We start from the raw sequence: 20,761 nt of genomic DNA on the forward strand, positions 1-20,761 counted from the left end.
TTTCCGTTTCCTGAAATTGTAACGTCTGTTGTTGAGGTATTCTAGATACCTTACGCTGGGATTTCATCACAGTCTCCTCTCGATATCCCCTGGCTACAAATTGTTTCCCTATATCATGAATACAATTATAAAAATCTTTGTCTTGACTACAATTACGTCTCGCTCTTACCATTTCTCCAAATGGTATTGCTTCTATCTGGTGTATAGGGTGCGCACTAGTAACATGTAATATTGTATTACAGGCTGTTGGTTTATGATGTAATCTACTTTCTATGTCATTATCTTCCACATAAAATTCCACATCCAAAAATTCTATGTGTTGAACTGTACCTGTATGTGAATTGGATGTTCACCTCATTACTGTTCAGATATTCACAAAATCCCTTCAGATTTTCAACACTACCTATCCATATCATGAAATAGTCGCAAATATATCTACTCCGGTAAAAGATATACGTCTGCCATTCCGCTGCTCCACGTCCCCATATCCAACGTTCTTCAAACCATCCCATAAACAGGTTTGCATACGAGGGAAAGAATCTTGATCCCATCGCCACTCCCTGTTTTTGTCTAAACCATTCATGTTTAAAGAGAAAGTAATTCTGATTAAGAATAAGATCTATCATCTGTAATAAAATATCTGTGTGTTCCATTAAGCTAGCTGATTTTCTATTTAGCATATGCTTTATCACCTGTATACCTGATTCATGTTTTATACTCATATATAAAGCAACAACATCCAATGTCACCATCAGCCTTTTAGATTCCCAATGTATATCTGATAGTTGACTTAATATATGCTTAGTATCCTCTATATGTGATGGAAGGTTTGTTACAAAAGGTTGCAGAAATATGTCTACAACCTCTGATATCCTCTCTGTAGGACCTCCAATACCAGATACTATTGGTCTTCCTAGGGGAAATGGAAGCTCTTTATGTATTTTAGGTAGAGTATAGACACACAGGAATTTAGGGTGCTCTACCTGTACTCAGCGAGCAGTGTACGTAATCACTTGTCCATGCAAACTACATTATGTGGGGATGACCACCCACAAGGTAAAGACTCGCATCTGCGAAGACCGTAGTAACCTGAGATGTGGACGGGCTACGTCTAAAATGTCCACTCATTTCAAAGAGAAAACACACATAGTGGAGGATTACCAGTGGGTTATGCTAGAACATCATAAAGAGATTAATTGTGAGTATACACTGTTCGAAAAAGAACAACAATGGGTTTATAAATTGCGCACACACCAATTTGGCCTCAATGAAAACATACTTTGGAGCCAGCTGACAAAGTATTAACATTACATTAATTATAAGTCGGATAAACATCTCCTGAAATGAATGGTACACCTAGGCAGTGCAGAAGGTTCTCTGTGTATCTCATTTCTTTACATTCCATAGCGTCACAAAGAGCAAACCCTCAACAATAAATATTAGCCACTTACATACACGTCACCATCATAGTAAGAAGGGAACAAGTAACCCTTTGTTAAACACAAGAAAGAAACTCCTAAGTAATTATTAAAACGATATGGGAATCCCCAGTTCTGCCTCTGTAAGCCCATGAAGCCCCAATGACCTCTGTGCAATTACAGGCACCCACAAGGATACCTACTTTTAGGTTCCTCGCGGACCCCCCTTCGTTCCACAGGAGGCCGCCATCTTGGGGAAGTTAGTGGTCTAGTGCTGCACGCTTTAGCATGCTGAGATGCAAGAGCTGCTGCACATTAAAACTCAGCTCCCATGTGAGCATTCAAGTTTCAGACCCCGGGGAGGTGAGCATTAGGTACAGAGCGGGAGTGTCGCTTTGAGGAAGTAAGTACCTTTTGAACATTGTTTACACTGCGCTACAGATATAGTAAGATGAATTGATTCTAAAACTTTGCCAAATCTTTAGAGTGTGACTACAAGCACAACCCCCTCCCGGAGGAGCTATGATATGAGAATCCAAATACTACTGAGTAGGTTACGCATGCACCACATGTGTGTTGTTTGGTGTGATTCACGTGTTTACATGTTTAAAAGTTTTAAATGTAGTATGTCTTGTACTGTTGATTGTGAGAGTACTTTAGTCTCTCAGTCCTGATATTCACGAATGCCGTTTCCCAAGAGTGGGGTACAGTTTGAAAATAGGTGGCACCACTCCCACAAATAACATATATAGCTGCCCATTACAAATGGGGGCTATGATAACTATGCCTCTCTTGTACTTCCACAGGTATCAATGACGCAAACCATAAACAATAGGTATTATCTTATGACACCACATTAGTAAGGTGAATTGCAGCATATCACAGAGCATGTATTAATTATGCTTTCATTAGATGTAGTCAAGCAAGGACTGGTACCAGGGAGTCCACCTTGGTCCTGAAGAGGAGCCTAGGGGTAAGACTCCGAAACATGTAGAGTAGGAAGTCAGGTACATTACATCCCCTACTTCCGCAGCCCCTTTTTAATCATACCACCTCCAGAGAGACCTATTAAATCCTTGGAATTACTAGGAGACAGGTATTTTTAACTCACCCCAGACCCCACCACTCCTATCCCTCCTGTGATTCACATTGACAAGACTACATCAGTGCTCCCATGTATCCCGTAGGTTGTATCACGCCCGCTCCGTAGCCAAACGGGAGGAACCAATGATGAAGCATGCCACCAAGGGGTAACCCTGGTGGGTGAGGGTTTTTCTAACAGGAAAATCCTTTTTCCTATTCATCCTGTGGTAGTTCTTTTAGCTGGGCCTCTTTTATAATGTTATATAGGCTCCAGGAGGACAGACCCAGCCCCACAACCTCCTTCTCCTCTTTGTTTTTATATGGCTGGGCTTTAAGCATGCATAAGATTGGCCTCTGTGCTTTGCCATAAAATGAAGATTTTCCACAGCTTTGATGGGTAGAAAATCAAGATTGTATTAAAGACCGCCAGAATAATATTATCCCTCCCCTGTAGTTTCTCTCCCTATTTATGTATTTTTGTTTTATTTCCAGGATGAAATTAACATGACGATTAAGAGCCTGGAGAGAGGATAAAGTTGACTGTAACATTTGGAGTTGGACATGGACGAATGAGGATTGGGATTAAGGGCCAGATGTACCAAAGGGATTTTCCCATTCTGCGTCAATGGGAAAATGTGTTCGTACATATGGCCCTAAATTCTGTAGTGTTAAAATGGGTTCTTTGGTGTCTTCACAGCAAAAATAAGGAGGATAGCAGCGGGTTCTAAGCATATATGCGCATTAAAGGATGTTCTAGAATGGTTTAATGTTCTGATTCTAAGTCAGTGTACTTATGTTACTGCTGTGTATAAGTGCAATAAAGGAACTGTGCATAATATTAGCCTCCATGTCTTTAAAAAAAATCTCGATTTTCTACCTCTCAAATCTGGAAAATCTGCAATAATAGGTATGACCCTCTAAACGGTGATTTAAATAGTAATTAAGATGGACATGGTGTGGCCAGTGGTGGCCATACATCCTTAAGGTGAAACACTTCTATATGTAGGTGAAACACTTTTTGTGATGTTTGTGGCCATTTTTCACAGTACTTTTATTTATGCACTTATTGTGCCACCAATAGGATTTAATCAAAGTTTGAGTACAAGTTTATGTAACGAATGATGTATCTATTGACAATAGGTAGTCACATTTTCTACCCTTGGTGCAACAATTTAACATACAACCTGAATTCAGTTAATGTAAATATTTCTCCCTGTGCTGTCTTCAATCAATTGCCACACTTCCCTTGTCCAATTTTGGTACATCGGTTTCTGAAGAGTATTGTCATTATATCTCTGTGAAGATCCACACAGCATCTATGTGGCCTCTGTCTGGCACATAGGCCACAGGACAGTTAACATTTCATACTTATATTAGGAATCCTACATTACCCTTGCAGAAATAGCCATCCCCGCTGAATCCTCTGAAACACTGACATCTGACACCATCTTTTGTAGTCATCTGCTGAGCATTGATGTCACAGTTTAATGTGGTGGATATGTTGTCTTGATCTGCAAGGCAACCAAGTTATTCAGTGGTGTGTAAAAAAACAGTAACTGATGACAAATTAATGAAAAAACCTTGCTAGAGTCATCCACGTCTACTCGCTAGAGTCTTCCACGTCCACTCAGTGGCTAGAATTGTAGCTGCCTATCACAACTTTGTTTTCAAGTAGGAGTTTACCTCTCTCCTGCTCAGCCACCCCGCAGGACACCTCTGAAGACACTTTTCAAAGGCAATAAGTGGTGTTACCATGGTAGCACTGCGGATGTGCTTGGCCCCGTGCTCATACCTCTGTTTCACACCATGTACAGGGCCTGAAGTATTACAAATGATCATGCTTCTGCGGCGTGTTGGCTGTGAGGGAGGTCTGATTCTTTCATTGGAGATATGTATGTAAGTGCAGTGCTAAGCCTGGCAAACATCCCAAAAGACAGATGCGCCAAAGGATCCTAATGCAGCTGAGTAGCAGGACCAGAACCAATGCAGGTCATAAGTTGAAGAGAAAGTTAAGAAAAGTAAATGTACTATCGATTTGGGGAAGGCTGAAGTGTGGGTGCATGAATGAGTTTGTATGCTTCCCTGTCCATGAAAGCTAGCCCGGGCACACTGATGGTAATTCATTCTTGGCATATTGTGAACATTCAAAGCATGATGGTTGCCTTCCCTTGTCATAATGCTGTCACTGGCACAATGGTGCTAATTCTTGGCGTAATCTGGGTACCCATGACAAAGTAGTGCCTCATCCTGGCTGTATGCTGGTACTAATTAGCATATTGTAGGCATCTATGGCATGTTGAAATGCATCCCTGGCATACAACTGGCCCTGGCACAATCGTGTCAATCCTTGGGATTTTGTGTGTTGTCAAAGGACAGTGATGGCCAGGCCTGGCAGAAGGTATTTCTTCACATACTGTCAGCAACCAGAAGATGATGGTGTACGCTCAAAATAACTATGGTGCTGGCTTAATTGTGGAAGTACCTGACATATTGTAGGCATCCATGGTGCAATGGTAAATCCTTTGCATGCCATATACCCCTGCCATGTAATGGTAATACATGGCCACTTAAGGTACCAGGTGCATATGTTCATACAGTTGGCCTCATGACTGTTTGCTAACATATACACAGTATAATGAGCATGTGTGAAGAATTGGGTTATTGGTTGACTGGGAAGTGAGCCCTCGTCAAGAAACAGCCAAAATCCCTGGCAGGGTAAACCACAGAAAGTCACTAAATTAATCTCTGCTTAACCCTGGTAAGCTTGGTGCGGAAAGCAGTCAGACTTAACTCAGAGACAATTCATAAACTATTCATGCAGCACACAAACACTAATAAAGTGAAAACACAACACAAGAAAAATCCTACACCAATTCAGAAACAAAGAGTACATTTTAATAAATTATTTGACACCAAAACAACAACAAACCAATCAGCACAAAAGGAGTTATGAATGTTTAATGTTTTTAGTAAAGACTAGCACCGAAAAGGTCAAAGCACCAATGATGGACATCTAGTCTTGCGAGACCGGATCAAAGTAAAAAATATGACCTACTGCGATGGAGCAGTGGATTGGTCCTGGTCAGCCCTTACCTTGGGACTTAGAAGAATTTTCAAGAAAAATGTTCTAGAAGATAAAGTTCCGTTGGGCAAGGCTGCAGGTGGTGTCGGGGGAAGGAGCTTCATCACTGGGGAGCCTCTGGATGAAGTTGTGGTGAAGATTTCTACGTGTGGATTAAGGGCCTGATTTAGATCTCGGTGGAGTGGTTACTCCATCACAACGGTGACAGATATCCCATCCACCCAAATCTAAATCCCATTGAAAACAATGGGATTTAAGTACTTGAAAACCATTGTTTTAAATGGGTTTTAGATTTCAGCAGATGGGATATCTGTCACTGTTGTGACAGAGTAACTCTGTCATCGAGATCTAAATCAGGCCCTCCGTCACTTTTATGGAAGACGAAAATCTCCAGCAGGAAGAGGCAGGAGGCTGTAGCAGACCTGAGTTCTAGGAGGCTGGATACCGCTTTGGCAAAGGACCTCTGAACAGGATTTGCTGCTGTGGAGAAAATAGTGGGCACTACTCCAAGGCCAGGCTGACATGCGTTGCACCTCGGGTGCATCCACAAGCAGGATGGTCCTCGTATTTCCTCAGTTCTTAAAGCAGTTTTAGCCAAAACATTTTCAAGTCCCTGGTTTCGGATTGTGTCTATCTTGGCACCTTTAGAACCACCATAAATGGTCAAGGACTGGAAGGGCATCATTTGGGGGGGTTAGGACTCACTCAGCCTGGGTTCAGGTGAGGGTTCAACATGGTGGGAGTGTGTTAAAGCCCTGTGGCACTGAACAGGAGGCCAGCAAACTAGCCTTTGGAGTCCCTCTGGGAGTCCAGGGTTCAGGTGAAGAAGCAGGGCTCAAGCAACAGGGCAGGCTTCTAAGGGTCCCAGGCATGCTCCAGGTATCAAAGCAGTCATTCTAAGTGCAGTGAAACAGTCTTGAGGAGTACATACCAGGCAACAACAGCCAGACGTCCTTTGAGAGTTCTTCCTCGGGTCCACCCAGAAAGTGAACTGAAGAGTGGGTCTGAGGGTTCTATTTTAAACCTGGTGCCTCCTTTGATGTTGAAAAAGTTTCTGGAGGTTCCTCTATAAAGTGCTTGTATTTTTTTTATTCTAATGCCCATGCTCCAAGCTAGCTGCAGAGGCAATGCAGCGGTGACAAGCTCTTTGTATGAAGGCAGAACATTGTAAGTGGGACTGTGCCCAGCTCCGTCCTGCCCTGCCAGCAGATGGCCCATTCAGACACACCTAATCCCTCTATTGTGTGACTGTCTGGGTGGCATTTACAATTTTCTAACTGACAACTACACCCAGCCATGTGACTCAAAGGAGGCTGCAGGCACCAAATGGTAGAGGCAGGAAAATGCCAACTTTCTAAAAGTGTCATTTTCAAAATGTAATTTTAAAATCTGACTTTACCATTAAAGCAGATTTTTAATTACAATTTCATAGATACCAAACATGAAATGCTCGTCTGTCCCCAGTCAAAAGTTAGCACAAATTAAATATAATATTCAACCCATTGTTATCCTATGGGACATGTAAACCTCACAGTAGTGAAAAACAAATGTAAGCGTTTTTCATTACCAGGACATGTAAAACTTAAATGTACATGCCCAACCTTTTATTTACAATGCACTCTGCCCTATGGGCAACCTAGGGTATGCCTTAGGGATGACTAATATACAATAAAAGGGGAGTAGTGGGCTTGGCAAGGGTGTTATATTGGCAAGTCCAATTTGCAAATTAAAACTGCATTCAGGCTGCAATGGCAGGCCTAAGACATGTTTTAAGGGGCTACTTAGGTGGGTGGCACAAAATGTGTTGCAAGCCCACTAGTAGCATTTAATTTACCAGCCCTGTGTACATACTATACCATTCTACAGGAGACTTATAAGTAAATTAAATATGCCACTTAGATGAATGCCAATTTAACCATGTTTAGGAGAGTGAACACAAGTACCTTAGCAGTACTGGTACTGGTTAGCAGTGGTAAAGTACAAAGGGGGTCATTTTGACCCTGGCGGTCATTGACCTCCAGGGCCAACGACCACGGAAGCACCGCCAACAGGCTGGCGGTGCTTCTTGGCCAATTCTGACCGCGGTGGTAAAGCCACGGTCAGAAAAGGGAAACCGGCGGTTTCCCGCCGGTTTTCCCCTGGCCATAGGATTCCGACCCCCTTCCCGCCAGCCTGTTCCTGGTGGTTTACACCGCCAGGAAGAGGCTGGCGGGAACGGGTGTCGTGGGGCCCACTGGCATGGGCACTGCAGGGGCCCCCTAACAGGGCCCCATTAAGATTTTCAGTGTCTGCCTGGCAGACACTGAAAATCGCGACGGGTGCAACTGCACCCGTCGCACCCCAGCAAATCCGCCTCTTTGCTGGGGCTTTCCCGCTGGGCCGGCGGGCGATCTTTTGAAGATCGCCCGCCAGCCCAGCGGGAAAGTCAGAATGGTCCCCGCGGTCATTTGACCGCGGGGCGGTGTTTTGTACGGTTTCCGCCCGGCGGGCGGCTTCCGCCACCCGCGGGGGTCAGAATGACCCCCAAAGTGTGCAAAAACGAATTTCAGCACAAAAATGGAGGGAAACAGGCAAAAGGTTTGGTGGAAGACCACACTAAGGCTGACAAGTCTAACAGCATGTAAGAAAAATTAAAAGCTGGTGCTTCAGGACAAAAATAAGGGTATTTCATGAAAAGGATATGATTTTATTCAGAAGGAGTTTAAGCATATTTAGACAACATGAAATTCTGAGGTAAAATGATATGTCCAAAATATATTATTGAATTTATTAGATTTATACAGCGCAAACCTGGCTACAAAGCAACGGAACACTGTACAATAACATCAATAAAACGGAGCCGCGGTCAGAATTGCCCTTGATGCACCGCCAGCCTGTTGGCGGTGCATCCTCCGTCCCCGGCCCTGGCGGTCCATGACCGCCAGGGTCGGAATGAGGGCCTATGTCTGTTATGTCTTGACAGTATTTTAAAAATCTGTTTTGATAAAACTGTGAGATCTGGGTAGCTTTTTTGTCTTCTTCCAGTGATTATATGCGTCTGCTGTCTTTCTATTTTTCTGTCCTTCCAAGTAGACTATCTGTCATAAAATATGACTGAGAAGCCACTTAGAAAAGGCAGTAGCAGTTAAAGAGACAGGAATGTAGAACTGAAATGTTAAGAATTAGTAATATATGTGAGATTGCACATCCAGACTTTTTCTAACTTTCACTCATACCTATTGCTTTCTAATCACTTTTTAGGGAAAATGGGCAGAAAAAAAACATTATGCTTTTTGCGAAATGGTGAACATTAAACATCCACTGGATGAGTCAGGGTTACTTGGCACAATTTGAAAGGATTTTATGAGTGACTCTTCAGGACCTCTGACTGTTTTAGCCAATGTAGGTGACAAATTAAGCTCTAAAGTGAACTCTTTCTTCCCATTTTTATAAATGCTTTTTCAGTGGGAGAACTGCTAACCCCCCAAAAAATTGCCTTCTCCACCACAGGACCACAGACTCACTTGCTTGGATCACTAGTGCAGTGAAGTTGGGGGAAAGTAATTAACAAATCACAACAGGCATCACTTCTGAAGTTTTGACAGCCACCACTGACAATGGCAAATCTTCAGCAGCATTTCCCACACCCCGAAAACCCTGCCTTTGTGTCTACAGCATGAAATACAAGAAAATGGGTAAGTGCTTTTTTTTTTACAAGAACTCACTTCAGGCTTGATTTAAAGTTGGTCCTCATGGAACATCCAAGAGATTCAGGGGCATATTTATACTCTGTTTGCGCCAGATTTGCATCATTTTCTTTTACGCAAATCCAGTGCAAACTTAACTCCATGTTTATATTTTGGCACTAGACATGTCTAGAGCCAAAATATTGGAGTTAAAGTAAATATATGCCTGCGGAAAACTACCTTGAGTCAATGAGATGCAAGGTAGGCATACCTGGGCAGAAAATGACTGTAAGACCCTAGCACCTTATTTAGCCTCCCGTGCAAAAATCATGCACAGGGGAGAAGGGTCTAAAAATGGTGCAAAGCTTGCCTTGCACCATTTTTTAATACCTGGTTAAGGGTAGTTGTTAGGGGACCTGTGGGCCTATTTCCATGGAATAAGCCCACAGACGCCCTCCGAAGGCCCTAGGGACACCCCCACCCACACCAGAGGGACAGTGGAGGATGGGGGACCCCTATCTCAGGTAAGTATAGGTAAGTACAGGTAAGTATTATATGTTTTTTAAGTGCCATTGGGGGCCCTGAAATGGGCACCCCTACATGGCACTGTCGTGCAATGGCCATGCCCAGGGGACCCTTGTCCCCTGTGCTGGCCAGTGGGGTGGTGGGCATGACTCCTGTCTTCTCTAAGACAGGAGTCATGTGGTATGGATGGTTTTGCATCAGAAAATGAAGCTAGGCTGGTTAGAGTCATTTTTGTGGCTCTAACCTGCCTAATGTCATTTTTTGGTGCAAAACCCCCTTCTCCCATACCGCTAGCCCCACCCGACTAACGTCATTGTTTTTTACGCTAGCCTACCCTTTGCACCGGCTTGCACCATTCCATAAATATGGTGCCCGGCTGGTGCTCAGAAATGGTGCAAGCCGGTGCTAAACCTTTTGGTGCAAAACTGGGTTAGTGCAGTTTTGCACCAAAAAGTATAAATCAGGGCCTGAGTTCTGGATTTAGCACTTCCTCCAGAAATCTGCCACTACCCTATACAAGGATAACAGATTGTAAAATATAAATAGGGCCAACTGTACTTTCGAGAAACCCACACATACCTTGCACCATGATTTCTGCAACCAGAGCAGTTCTATTTTGCACTTCTTCTCCAGTGCCTGCTGCGTTTGATGTGCTGCTAGTTGAGTGGTTCATGTTAGAGAGCTTCAGTTTATTCCAGAGTGACGGACTAATTTCTGAATATTCTTCCCCTGAACCTGTACAGCAAAGGGAAAGCAGTTGAAACTTTTTTTTTCTTAATATTTTGCAGTTGTAGTAAGTGGAGAACATATAATTTTGCAAACACGTGCAGTATTTAAACTTTCCAGAGTGTAGACATCGACTACATTAACAATTAAACATGCTGTATTTACGTGTTAGAGTTGAGATTGGTGCAGCGCAATTTGGCGTTTCATGATTTTATGCATCATATCTGCATGTTATACAATAGCAATGTTAATCTGTGTGCACTGTATTAATCAATTAACAGTAGGTGACTGTATTTACACGTAGGGAGAGCCACATAGACAACCAGTTATAATGGATATATTTACTCAATTCTTCACCATTAAACTCAGCATCTAACCTCGGATTTACAACTTTGTTTAGGTTGTTTCTTTACACATTTTCAAGGATCTTGATTATCAGATAAGGCTAAATACTGTTTAAAACAAATGAATACTTAAAAAATATATATTCATTTATTTTTACACCAAATCACATATGAACACTAATACATTAAAAAAAATTAATTGACATTAAAAAACATTTTTATGTACTTTTTTGTCCTAAAAGTATACTTTCCACATTGGAGAAAATCACCAGAAAACATTAAAAAAGAGAAATAAAAACAAAATCTGTCGATACAGCGTTTCTGAGGATTGCATAACTTTTCTACACCGCCTTCATCAGGTCATACAGTAAAAAACGATAAAATATTCTCTAGTTTATTCCCTGTTTTAGTTTCAAAATTATGAAGCATGGGAGTTTTCTTCCTCCTTTATTGCAGTAAATGATGGGATGGGTGGTGCTTCAGTGTTTTTTAACCTGATGCTAGACGTTCTGTTCATGGTTGAAGGCCTCTGAGGAATACCAGTGGGAACTAATAGCCAGATAGGGAGCAGTGCTTATATTAAGTACTGAACAAGAGAATTAACAACAGGTGTTGCAAGAGTGAAGGTTTTAAGAAACACGATATATAATATAATTTACAGAAGTAAGAATTTTCCTGAAGTATGGTCTTAAAACACAATGGCAGGATAAATATTTAAGTGGCAGCCATGCTCCCAAGTGGCAAATGTGGACACATTCCCATCAAATAATGATATCCCCAGGGCCTGAAAATGCTTGAAAGAAGCAGATTTCAGCTTCAGGGCAGCTCCAAGCAGAAAAGAGACATGTCTCTATTGGTGAAGAGTAAAAACCCTATGTCCCTCTCGGGTTGTAAAAGGGCAGGTTCTAGAATTCAGCAATGGTCATGAGTCAATGAAGGATAATGAAGGCTCATCACATGTGTAGCCTTCGGTGTTCTCTGCAGCTCATTGCAGGTGTTTTTAGATTGGTTCTGGGCATCTGCGCTGTAAGGTCCTCATTGCATATGGGTCGCTCACTTCCATTAAGTAGCAATCCACACAAGCATCGTCATTTGAGTCTTGCTGTATGGTCTTCCTGGTCAAAGGCCTGTTCCCGTTATTACACCATGTACCACATCCTCTTTTTCCAAAGCAGGCTCACTAGCAGGGCCTTCTCGAAGTCTTATATCTTTTCCTGGTTGGGAGGGTCCAACAGCAAACAATACTTGTTTCAAGCAAACGTCTCTCTGGTCGGGTGCACAGCATCTCCTCTCAAAAGCCAGATTATGTATGTATGTATATGACATTTCTATAACAAAAAACTAGCCAAAGGGTAGAGGAGCACTGTACAGGTTCAAAAACAAGCATAAAGTCAAGCAGTGATAGAAGCAGTAGATGAATTATGGTTGGTTAATGATTTGTGACATGGTGTTCTTTAAAGGCGTGTGTTAACTCTTTCCTAAACCGGAGGCAGAGCTTATGGATATGGGAGGGGTTGTTCCAGATCGTGGGTGCATTAAATAGAAAAGGCCTGCTGTCTTGTTTTTTTCTTTTTTATACTTCCTTGTCTGCAGTCTGACGGTGTCCTGGCTATCGGTGTGCCGAGAACCACCAGAGATGGGGAGCTTGTCTGCAAGATAAGCAGGGGTGCTGGATGTGAGGACACTGTAAATGATGAAGTTGGTACTGAAGATCGTGCAGGCTTGCAAGGGGAACCAATAGATATCCATCAAGATGGGGGTGACGTAATCATATCTCTTCAGGCCCTGGATGAGACAAACTGTTTCATGTATGATGACCTTAACAGGTGCCATGGTGGAGCCTGGGAGGCCATGGATGAGGGTGTTACTGACTTAAAAATGGAAGGGAATGAGGGCTTGAACAGCAGTTCTTAAGTCACTTTTTGGAAGAAACAATTTAGCTTTTTTTTAAAAGGAAGAGCTAGTGCCAGGCTATGTTTTTGGCAGTGTCTTCCTTGACAGCAACATTGGTGTCCAGGAGGAATCCAAGTGTCTTCGATTTCAGTGAAAGTTGGAGTTCAAAGATGTTAAGGTTCATGTCATTGAGACAAGTTTGTAATGTTTAGGTCGAGCGCACAAGCGATTTGACCTGTTGTAAGTATTGTAGGCTTTTAACCACACCCACCACACACCCATCACTTTCACTCGTTCGTGGGTTTGCCTTTCAAAAATCCTTTGTTATCATTGGTAAATGCTTTAAGTTTGTCCCTCCTTGGGGCGGTTTTGTTACCGCCTTGGAGACAGACACTGTTACATGGATTACTGCACAAGTGTAGATACGTTTGACTGTGAGCGTTTTTTTTCTTTTTGTGTCTCTCCTTCACGTTCATGCTCATGGCAGCCGTGGCTCTTTGAATGGGCTCGCTTATGTCAACTGCTTTACTTTTCATTTTCATTGTAATTAGCAAGAAAAGTCCAGTTAGGAATTTAAAAACACTAATAGCTCTAACTCGAGCAAACGTGAGACCCATTGCATTACAAATGCTTGTTTTTGTTTGTTTTTCATGGCAAATGCAAGTTATTTTGTCTTGGTTGGATTGAGCCTCAGGTAGGGGACTGGACATGTAAGTCTGGACGGGGTGTAGGCAATATTTGAGGTGTTGGATGTCTGAAGCAGAGGAGACTTTCAATTGTAACTGTGTACGGTCAGCGCAATGGTGAATCTTGATGCTTCTATCTGTAAGTAGACCACCAAATACTGCTTGAAGAATGTGCTGTATCAATCAAACCAGGGTACATTTTCCTGGACCTTTATGGAAAGCAGACGGGGGTTAGAATAAACTGATCAATCCAATGTATATTCATTAACACTGAAAGTAGTTGTTTTCAACCAAAGCCTCACGGAGACTGAAATTCTTTGGCAGGTAAGCAAATAAATTCCCCACAAGCCCACAGGATACCTGTTGAGTGTCATGACAGGGACATGCTCATGCAAACTGCAAGCTCCATAGGGAGGAACAGAGACAACCTGGATTAGAGCACCCATCTCGGTCATTTATCTTAGATGCAGCCTTCCCTATAGATACACACATGTAAAGTACACTTATGTCACAGTAAGCACCACACACCATGGTGGGGACATAAGCCACTAGGGCCCATATTTACACTTTTTTAGCGCCGCATTTGCGTCAATTTTTTACGCAAAACCGGCACAAACTTACAAAATACAATTGTATTTTGTACGTTTGCGCTGATTGTGCGTCAAAAAACGACGCAAATGCGTCCTTAAAAAAGTATAAATATAGGCCTTGGTGTACAGATACAAACACCTGTAGCTCTGGACTAAGTTACCCAATAGCTTGGTGTAGGGAGCATCCAAGGGCATCAGCCACATTCTCCTTTGTTCACCCCGTGGCCCAGTAGGGCCTTGTGCTCGTCCTGGTAAGAGTCACTGAATGATGGAGCTGCTCTAGTGAACTCAGAGACCGTCCACTAAAGGGAAAAATACAGAAATGTAATAAAAGTCAGTGAGGGGATGTCTCCGATTTTCCTTCCATGTGCGGTTGATTTCATCCTAAATGAAGTCAATGAAAGTTATCAACCATGATGCTCGTGTCAGAATATATTTCAAATTGATGTAAGGAACTCACCCACACCTGTTTTTAATCTTCACTTAAGTCTCCATTTCCCTTGGACCTGGGGGTCATTTGACCAGGCACCTTACTGTTGCCTTGGTTCCTTGATTGCACTTTGTTTTTCTGGTGCTGGATTGCTCCCTGGAATATATCCAATACTTTCTCAGGCAGTATCTTCAACAATCGAGTCTTCATGATAGTCTAGTAAAATATTTTTTCAATATGAAGTCTTTCATGTCAGCAAAAATTATTTCATATTTCTTTTTTTCACACGGAGTCCATATGATTACTTTATAGTGGAATTGCATGCCTTTTGATGTTGAGGGAGTTAAAGGTGGGTGAGTCGCTGTAAGCTCGAGCCAGGGTCAGGCCTAAATCCTGGCTCTGACTAAGCTCTAGATCCCGCTGGAACCTCGCGCCAATAACGAGTCACGCCTTAGCATGGTTCTACCTGTCACCCTCGCTCCACCCTTATGCACAAAAAGGTACAAGGAAACCAGTAACATTAAAGGTAAAAAGGAGAGACAAATAGATACCCATTTAATGTCTGGTATTGTGCAAAATGAAACTAGAAAACCTAGATTAATCGTGGTTTCCCCGCTTAACCTAATTGTGTAATCTTGGGCACATACAATGATGCAAGCAAGAAACGGATTATTAAATTGCACATAGACAACCTGTGATGCATAAGAGTTTAATTTTTAAGATATTTGATATGGCACTGGGAAGTCTGGAAATGGTGAGTGGTGCAGAGTCCTTTGCAGTTGAACTTTTCATGAAACAAGTTCCCCCGAGCTTGAGGTGCTGTGTGTGCCACACTATGATATGAGTGGATAATTTGAAGCGATCAAGGGAGGCATCGAATGGGGAGAGTAGAACATTGCACACTATGCAGTTGTTTTTAACATATTAAAGTTAAACATAGTTACAATTTTGAAACCTGTGGACAAAGTGATTCACCTTGATTCACAAAGTGTGTGACTGAGTTAGTGAGTCACTGAGTCCGTCAGTCAACGTCAGACATCGACTATATGGAAAGTGAATAGTTTTCACTATGCTTTGTGAAGTTGTTGAAATTCATTTTGCCACATTCGGGAGGTTTTTTAGAAGTTGGGTAGGTCTGAAAAACAAGGGTGGAAAAAGTCACATAATATATTGTTTGCTAAGGACGTAAAAACTGCAAAACCTACTTTCTGGATGAAAATTCTCAGGCAAAAAACATTTGGCTGAGAAGTTTACCCACAAGTGATGTGGACAACCTTTCTGGCAAATTGCCTATATTTGTGCATTCTTCTACGGCCTTTGAAAGACTGCTGAGGATTGTGCAGCACAAACAATCCGCCACGATAGGTAAAGCTGGCATGTGCATCCGCACGTTACTCAGTTTCCCCAGGTGGAAAAGGATCCCTTTCCCCACACCCCTGACATTATTTTATATCCTGATAACACACTTCCTCTTTCATTTTCTACCAGTAGATGTTTACAGTATTAGTGTTTCTAGAGCTAGAAAAATGTTTATGAATACCTACGAATTTATGAATGTGTGGCTTTTCTTGACTCCTGGTGGAAAAAAAAACTACCGCCAGTCCTTTAAATGGACCGGTACTGTCTGGTACTGAGTACCGGCATTTTTTTATTTTGAGAGGGAGAGTACCTGCACTTCTCAAGAAAAAACGTCATGCTTTTAATTGGAGAGTACCGGCACTTCTCAAAAACAAGCTTCTATTTTTCCATTTCAAGCACTGCCTACCGCCTTACGCTCTGCACTTCGTGCTGCAGGAGTAGTAGGTGGAATTTGAGTTGAGAAAAATCACCAAACCTGATTCAGTGAAATGCGAGCAAAAGGTCAACTTTTTGAACAAACATAGTTAGGTGGAAAAATATTTTGGTGACTGGGTCTTGAGAAAGAATAGAAGATGCCAGGCAGACAAGGCAAATTAATGAAAGAGCAAACAAAAATAAAAGGCCACGGGGTTTACAGAGACATTTTTAGTGCAATTAAATGTTTTTCCAGAAGATGAGGTAGACTACCCTGTACCAGCTGTCTCAGGGGCATGCTTAACATGGCAGATCTGTCCATCTCTGCTTAGCACAAAGCCTGCATCACAGAAGCAGTGCACTACTCCAAACTTATGTTCACACCTCTGGTTACACCCTCCATTTTCCTAAGTGCATGGCTTAACCCCTACATGATTCCAGCAAACAAAAAAGGAAATAAATGGCAGCAAATAATCAGTGCATACATCTAAAAATTAAAAAGTAATCTAGTCATTGGTGCTGGGTTTGAGGTGTTCTGTACAATGTTTGGTGAAAGATTGGTTTAAAAGAGACATGAGCATTTCTCCGTTGACTCTTGGTCCTCAGCCACATAAGTAACTTTTATTATCAGACCTTGCTGTGGATGATTGACTAATTGCATAATTCAAGATGTATCTGGTGTTCAAGAGTTATTCTTAGATTGTAATCACTGCTGTAGGGTCCACAAAACATGATGCTCCACCACTATGTGTTATTGGCATGGCACAGATGGTTATGCTTTTAACTGCATTTAATTGCCCAACTAAAAATATTTGTTGCATTTCCGTATACTGCAATCTTGGCCCAGGGATATTAGAGTGCCTCTTCTTAATACATTCAGTGATTTTCCCAGAATGACAAGATGTTGAACCGAAGTGGGGATTCAAACCTGGCTCCTTATTGTCGGCAACTCTGGCTGGCAGTTCGGGCCGCTAGAACACATCTCTACATTTCCTCCCTTAATAAGGGACAGAGCCACAGCTTGGGTCATGAGGAGAGGCACAATTACCAGTTGAGTGTAACATACTGCTTCTTGTCTTAACTTCACACTCGGACTTAACTCGGGAGGGGTAGTAGTTAATTTCAGCATTTCAAACCCTCGGATTGGCTTATGTGTTTTCTAAATTTCATAGGCGTGGACTATGACAAAAGGGACAGAATCTCAAAACCGAATTGGTCATTCATCCAGAATTCTATTTGCATTACTGGAGAGGAATGCCTGTTTAGTTTTGTGTGTTCTTTTTTTCTTTGGGTTTTTTTCCCATGAGTGTTCATGTTTCCGAGCTATTGGTCAGAGCTTTCATGGTCGAATAATGGAGTGTGACACAAAAGAGTCTGGAATTTTTGTAGTTCACATGTCCCTGGTGTTCAATTACAGTTTTGGAATATTTCCTGTTTTGTCTTAGTAATGAAAAATAGATGTTCTGTTAATGTGACCCAATGGTCCCTCATTAGCTTTTTAGGTTGGTTGAGTCTACTAGGCAGCATAAGCTGTCCAGTTGCAAAAGACCTGTTTTCAGTTTACCAGATTTTACTTGGGGCTAAAGCCTGTCCACCAGTTACCATTGGTTGGCATTGTAGTCACCCTCATTTGTTTGCTTCTTATTTGATTATGTGCCTTGATGTCTTGTGCCTGTTCCTCTCCTGGGGCATAGTCTATATACTTAAGTCCTTCCACTTTCATTTTAGGAGATTACTTTCTTTATTTTGCTGAAGCACTTCTCCGGAGTACATGTTTTCCAGCTGTCGCCCATGTGTGCTTCTCCTCTCTACCATTCTGTGTTGCTGTCTCTTGTTCGAGTGCTTCTCTTCCCTATCCCAACATCTAACATTCTGTGTTGCTGTCTCTTGTTCATTTGCTTCTCTCCTCTCTCCCACTCCATGTTGCTCTCCCTCATCTGGGTGCTTTTTTTCACCCTCTGTGTTGCTCTCTCTCACCTGTATGATTTTTCTCTCTGCCTGCGCTGCTCTGTTTTGTTTCTTTTTGTGTGAGCACTCCACGAATTTGTGTGTTTTACAGCTGTCTCCCGTGCGTGCTTTCTCTCTCCCTTACATTGTTTGTTTCTGTCCCTCTCATGTCCGTGTGTTTCTCTTCCCCTACCCTGTGCTCTGTATTGCCCTCTCACCTGTGCTGTTCTGTCCCAGTTGTGCTTTCCCCCAACCCCCCATGTGCTACTTTTCCCCTCCCTCTCCCCACCTGCTCCTCCGCTATCCCACTCCCCTAAACCCAACACCTGCAGTACTTTTTTCAATTAGCACCCACCATCTTGGATCGGTAAATAAAAAAACAACTGGAGTCCCCATCATACCGCTGATGCGCATTTGTTCTGATTCGTAATAATATTACTGTCATTGCACCTTTTTTTTAATTTGGACGGTGCGGGACAGAGTCCTGACCCTGTCCACGGTACCGTAACATAAGCCCCCGCAGCCCCCGCTGTGCGAGGGGGTGAGGCTAGTGCCTGGAGGCCCCCAGAGCAACATTGGCACCAAGAGCAATCAGGAAAGTTCATATGTTCCAAAATGGAGACATTTTGGATTGCCAATCCTTTGTACATTAGACATTGTGACTGAGTGTTGATGGTTGTGTTCTTGGAAGACCTATTGCAGGCTCTTGCATTTTTATTCGTTTTAAACCTGCAAGCAAACCATAAAGCGACTCGAACTGATTGATAACTTAACTCTAAAACCTTTAGGAGCTGGAAGTGTGTATCCGCGAGGACTTTACCTCCGAATAGACCTGAGGAATTCATTTTCGACTCCAGCAGCTAGTATTAAAAGAAAGTCATGCAGTTTCTCATGAGGTACTAGAACAGGTCAGACGTCTTGTTGGCGGGTAAGCCCTCGAATGACAAGCAGGACAAAGGCAGTATGGACAGATATGTCCGTGTGGGTTTATTTTGTTGTTGTCGCTATTTAAATAGGGAGCTGGCCTGACATGCTGACAGGAAGGGATTATGGCGCTTCAGTAATGCCACCTTCCTTCATCCAGCTGTCATGGAAAGGACTGTGCGGTGTTGTTCCAGTGTAAGTGATGAAGAAGAAACGGCACTTGACTACAGTGATCCGGAATGCTGAAATCTGAAACCCGGAGCCATGCTGGCGTAATGCACCCAGGATGACATATTCGCAAAAACATTACCATTCATCAAAGGGCTCTGAACGACAAAATGCGATCAGGCCTCGGGAATGCTCGCGCCGGAGGGTGCGCACGTGTGCCCGGCCGCATTTCTTCGCGAGCCTGAAATATGCTTTCATCGGCCTGCTTCATGACAGCGCGGGCACCGATGTGTGACGCCCCAGTGAATAGAGCTGCCTCGTAGCGACCGTGAACATGCTTGTCAAATACATTGATAATGCATAGACGAACAATATGCACTTGTGTTGTGCGTTAATCTATCTAAGATTTTGTCTCGAACGTTTCACATAAAATATTAGGTTGTACATTAAAAGTGTAACAACATAGCGAAGAAATATAACACACGTACTTTTCATTGACCAATGGAAGCATCTCAGTTAACATTATTTTACTACCGGGATATGTTTGTTCCTTTCCAGTGGTCCAAACGCTTAGGTGTGTCTATTTCATGTTTATTTGCGGACACGCGAAGCCCACATAGCTCGCTGTTTTTTACTGAGATATTATGATGTATCACGACTTCAAGGTGGGCAGTTATATAATTGGCTGTCTCTCTTCGGTGAATTGTCACTTCTTGCTTTTTTTCTGGATGGGGCTGTACATTTTGATCTCACTTTGTTCTTCAGACTTCAGGACTTTGCATTTCAATATTTTCAACAGATTTTTCACCTGTATTGTTTACTAAAGACATTTTTAAAAAAAATTCGGAAGAGTAGCACCCATTTTTTTTTTGTTTACTTCAGAGTGTTAAATCTTAAAGTGGTTCCAAATATGGTGGTCAAAATGATTAGGACTTGATCATGACCCTCGTCAATTATGAATCCCACGCAGACCATCATTTGTACAAAGGTCCGAATTATGAGTTTGTTGGTAAAAGTTGCCTGCTGAATCTTACCAGGTGAAAAACGCCCGTACAGAACATTTGATTTTCTGGTCAGAAATCTTCCAAAACTGTCATGCTGTTCCTCATTTCAACTGGTGTTATTCATTATTTTTGATAAATAGCAATATGCAAGGTATCATTAATTATCAAGTTCAATAAATAAACCCAAAATGCCAAGGCACTCCTAATTAAGCCTTCAGTTTGATGACTGACTGTCCAAGTATTTAATCTCTTTATCTTTTTTTTGTTAAAAAAAAATCACATACTGATGATTGGACTGGGAAAACCACCAGCTGGGGTAAGAAGTCTAGAGAACCTATGTGGGAAGACCACATTTGGCATCTACCCTTAAAGCTGATGGATTTAGAACTGCCTTCAGACAAAATGCAGCAATGCCATTATTTACATTTATCATGCAGCCCTTAAAAACTGAAGCAGTGGGGAAGCCAACCTCAGAGCCATATCCCTAAAAGCACTGAAAAACA

At 42.4% G+C, this 20,761-nt stretch overlaps 1 protein-coding gene across 4 annotated transcripts in view; it reads right to left on the minus strand.

Moving 5' to 3' along the window:
• EGF (epidermal growth factor) overlaps positions 1 to 20,761 on the minus strand; it is a 508,423-nt gene that overhangs the window by 113,461 nt on the left and 374,201 nt on the right. For all 4 annotated transcript variants that reach the window (XM_069230246.1, XM_069230245.1, XM_069230248.1 and 1 more), the window contains exons 15-16: positions 10,353 to 10,508; positions 3,893 to 4,012 (exon numbers count right to left, since the gene is read on the minus strand). In XM_069230246.1, coding sequence (XP_069086347.1) covers positions 3,893 to 4,012; positions 10,353 to 10,508 — 276 coding nt within the window. The remainder of the gene's footprint in view (positions 1 to 3,892; positions 4,013 to 10,352; positions 10,509 to 20,761) is intronic.

The sequence above is a fragment of the Pleurodeles waltl genome, chromosome 1_1 (genome assembly GCF_031143425.1).
Source record: "Pleurodeles waltl isolate 20211129_DDA chromosome 1_1, aPleWal1.hap1.20221129, whole genome shotgun sequence".
Lineage (NCBI taxonomy): Eukaryota > Metazoa > Chordata > Amphibia > Caudata > Salamandridae > Pleurodeles > Pleurodeles waltl.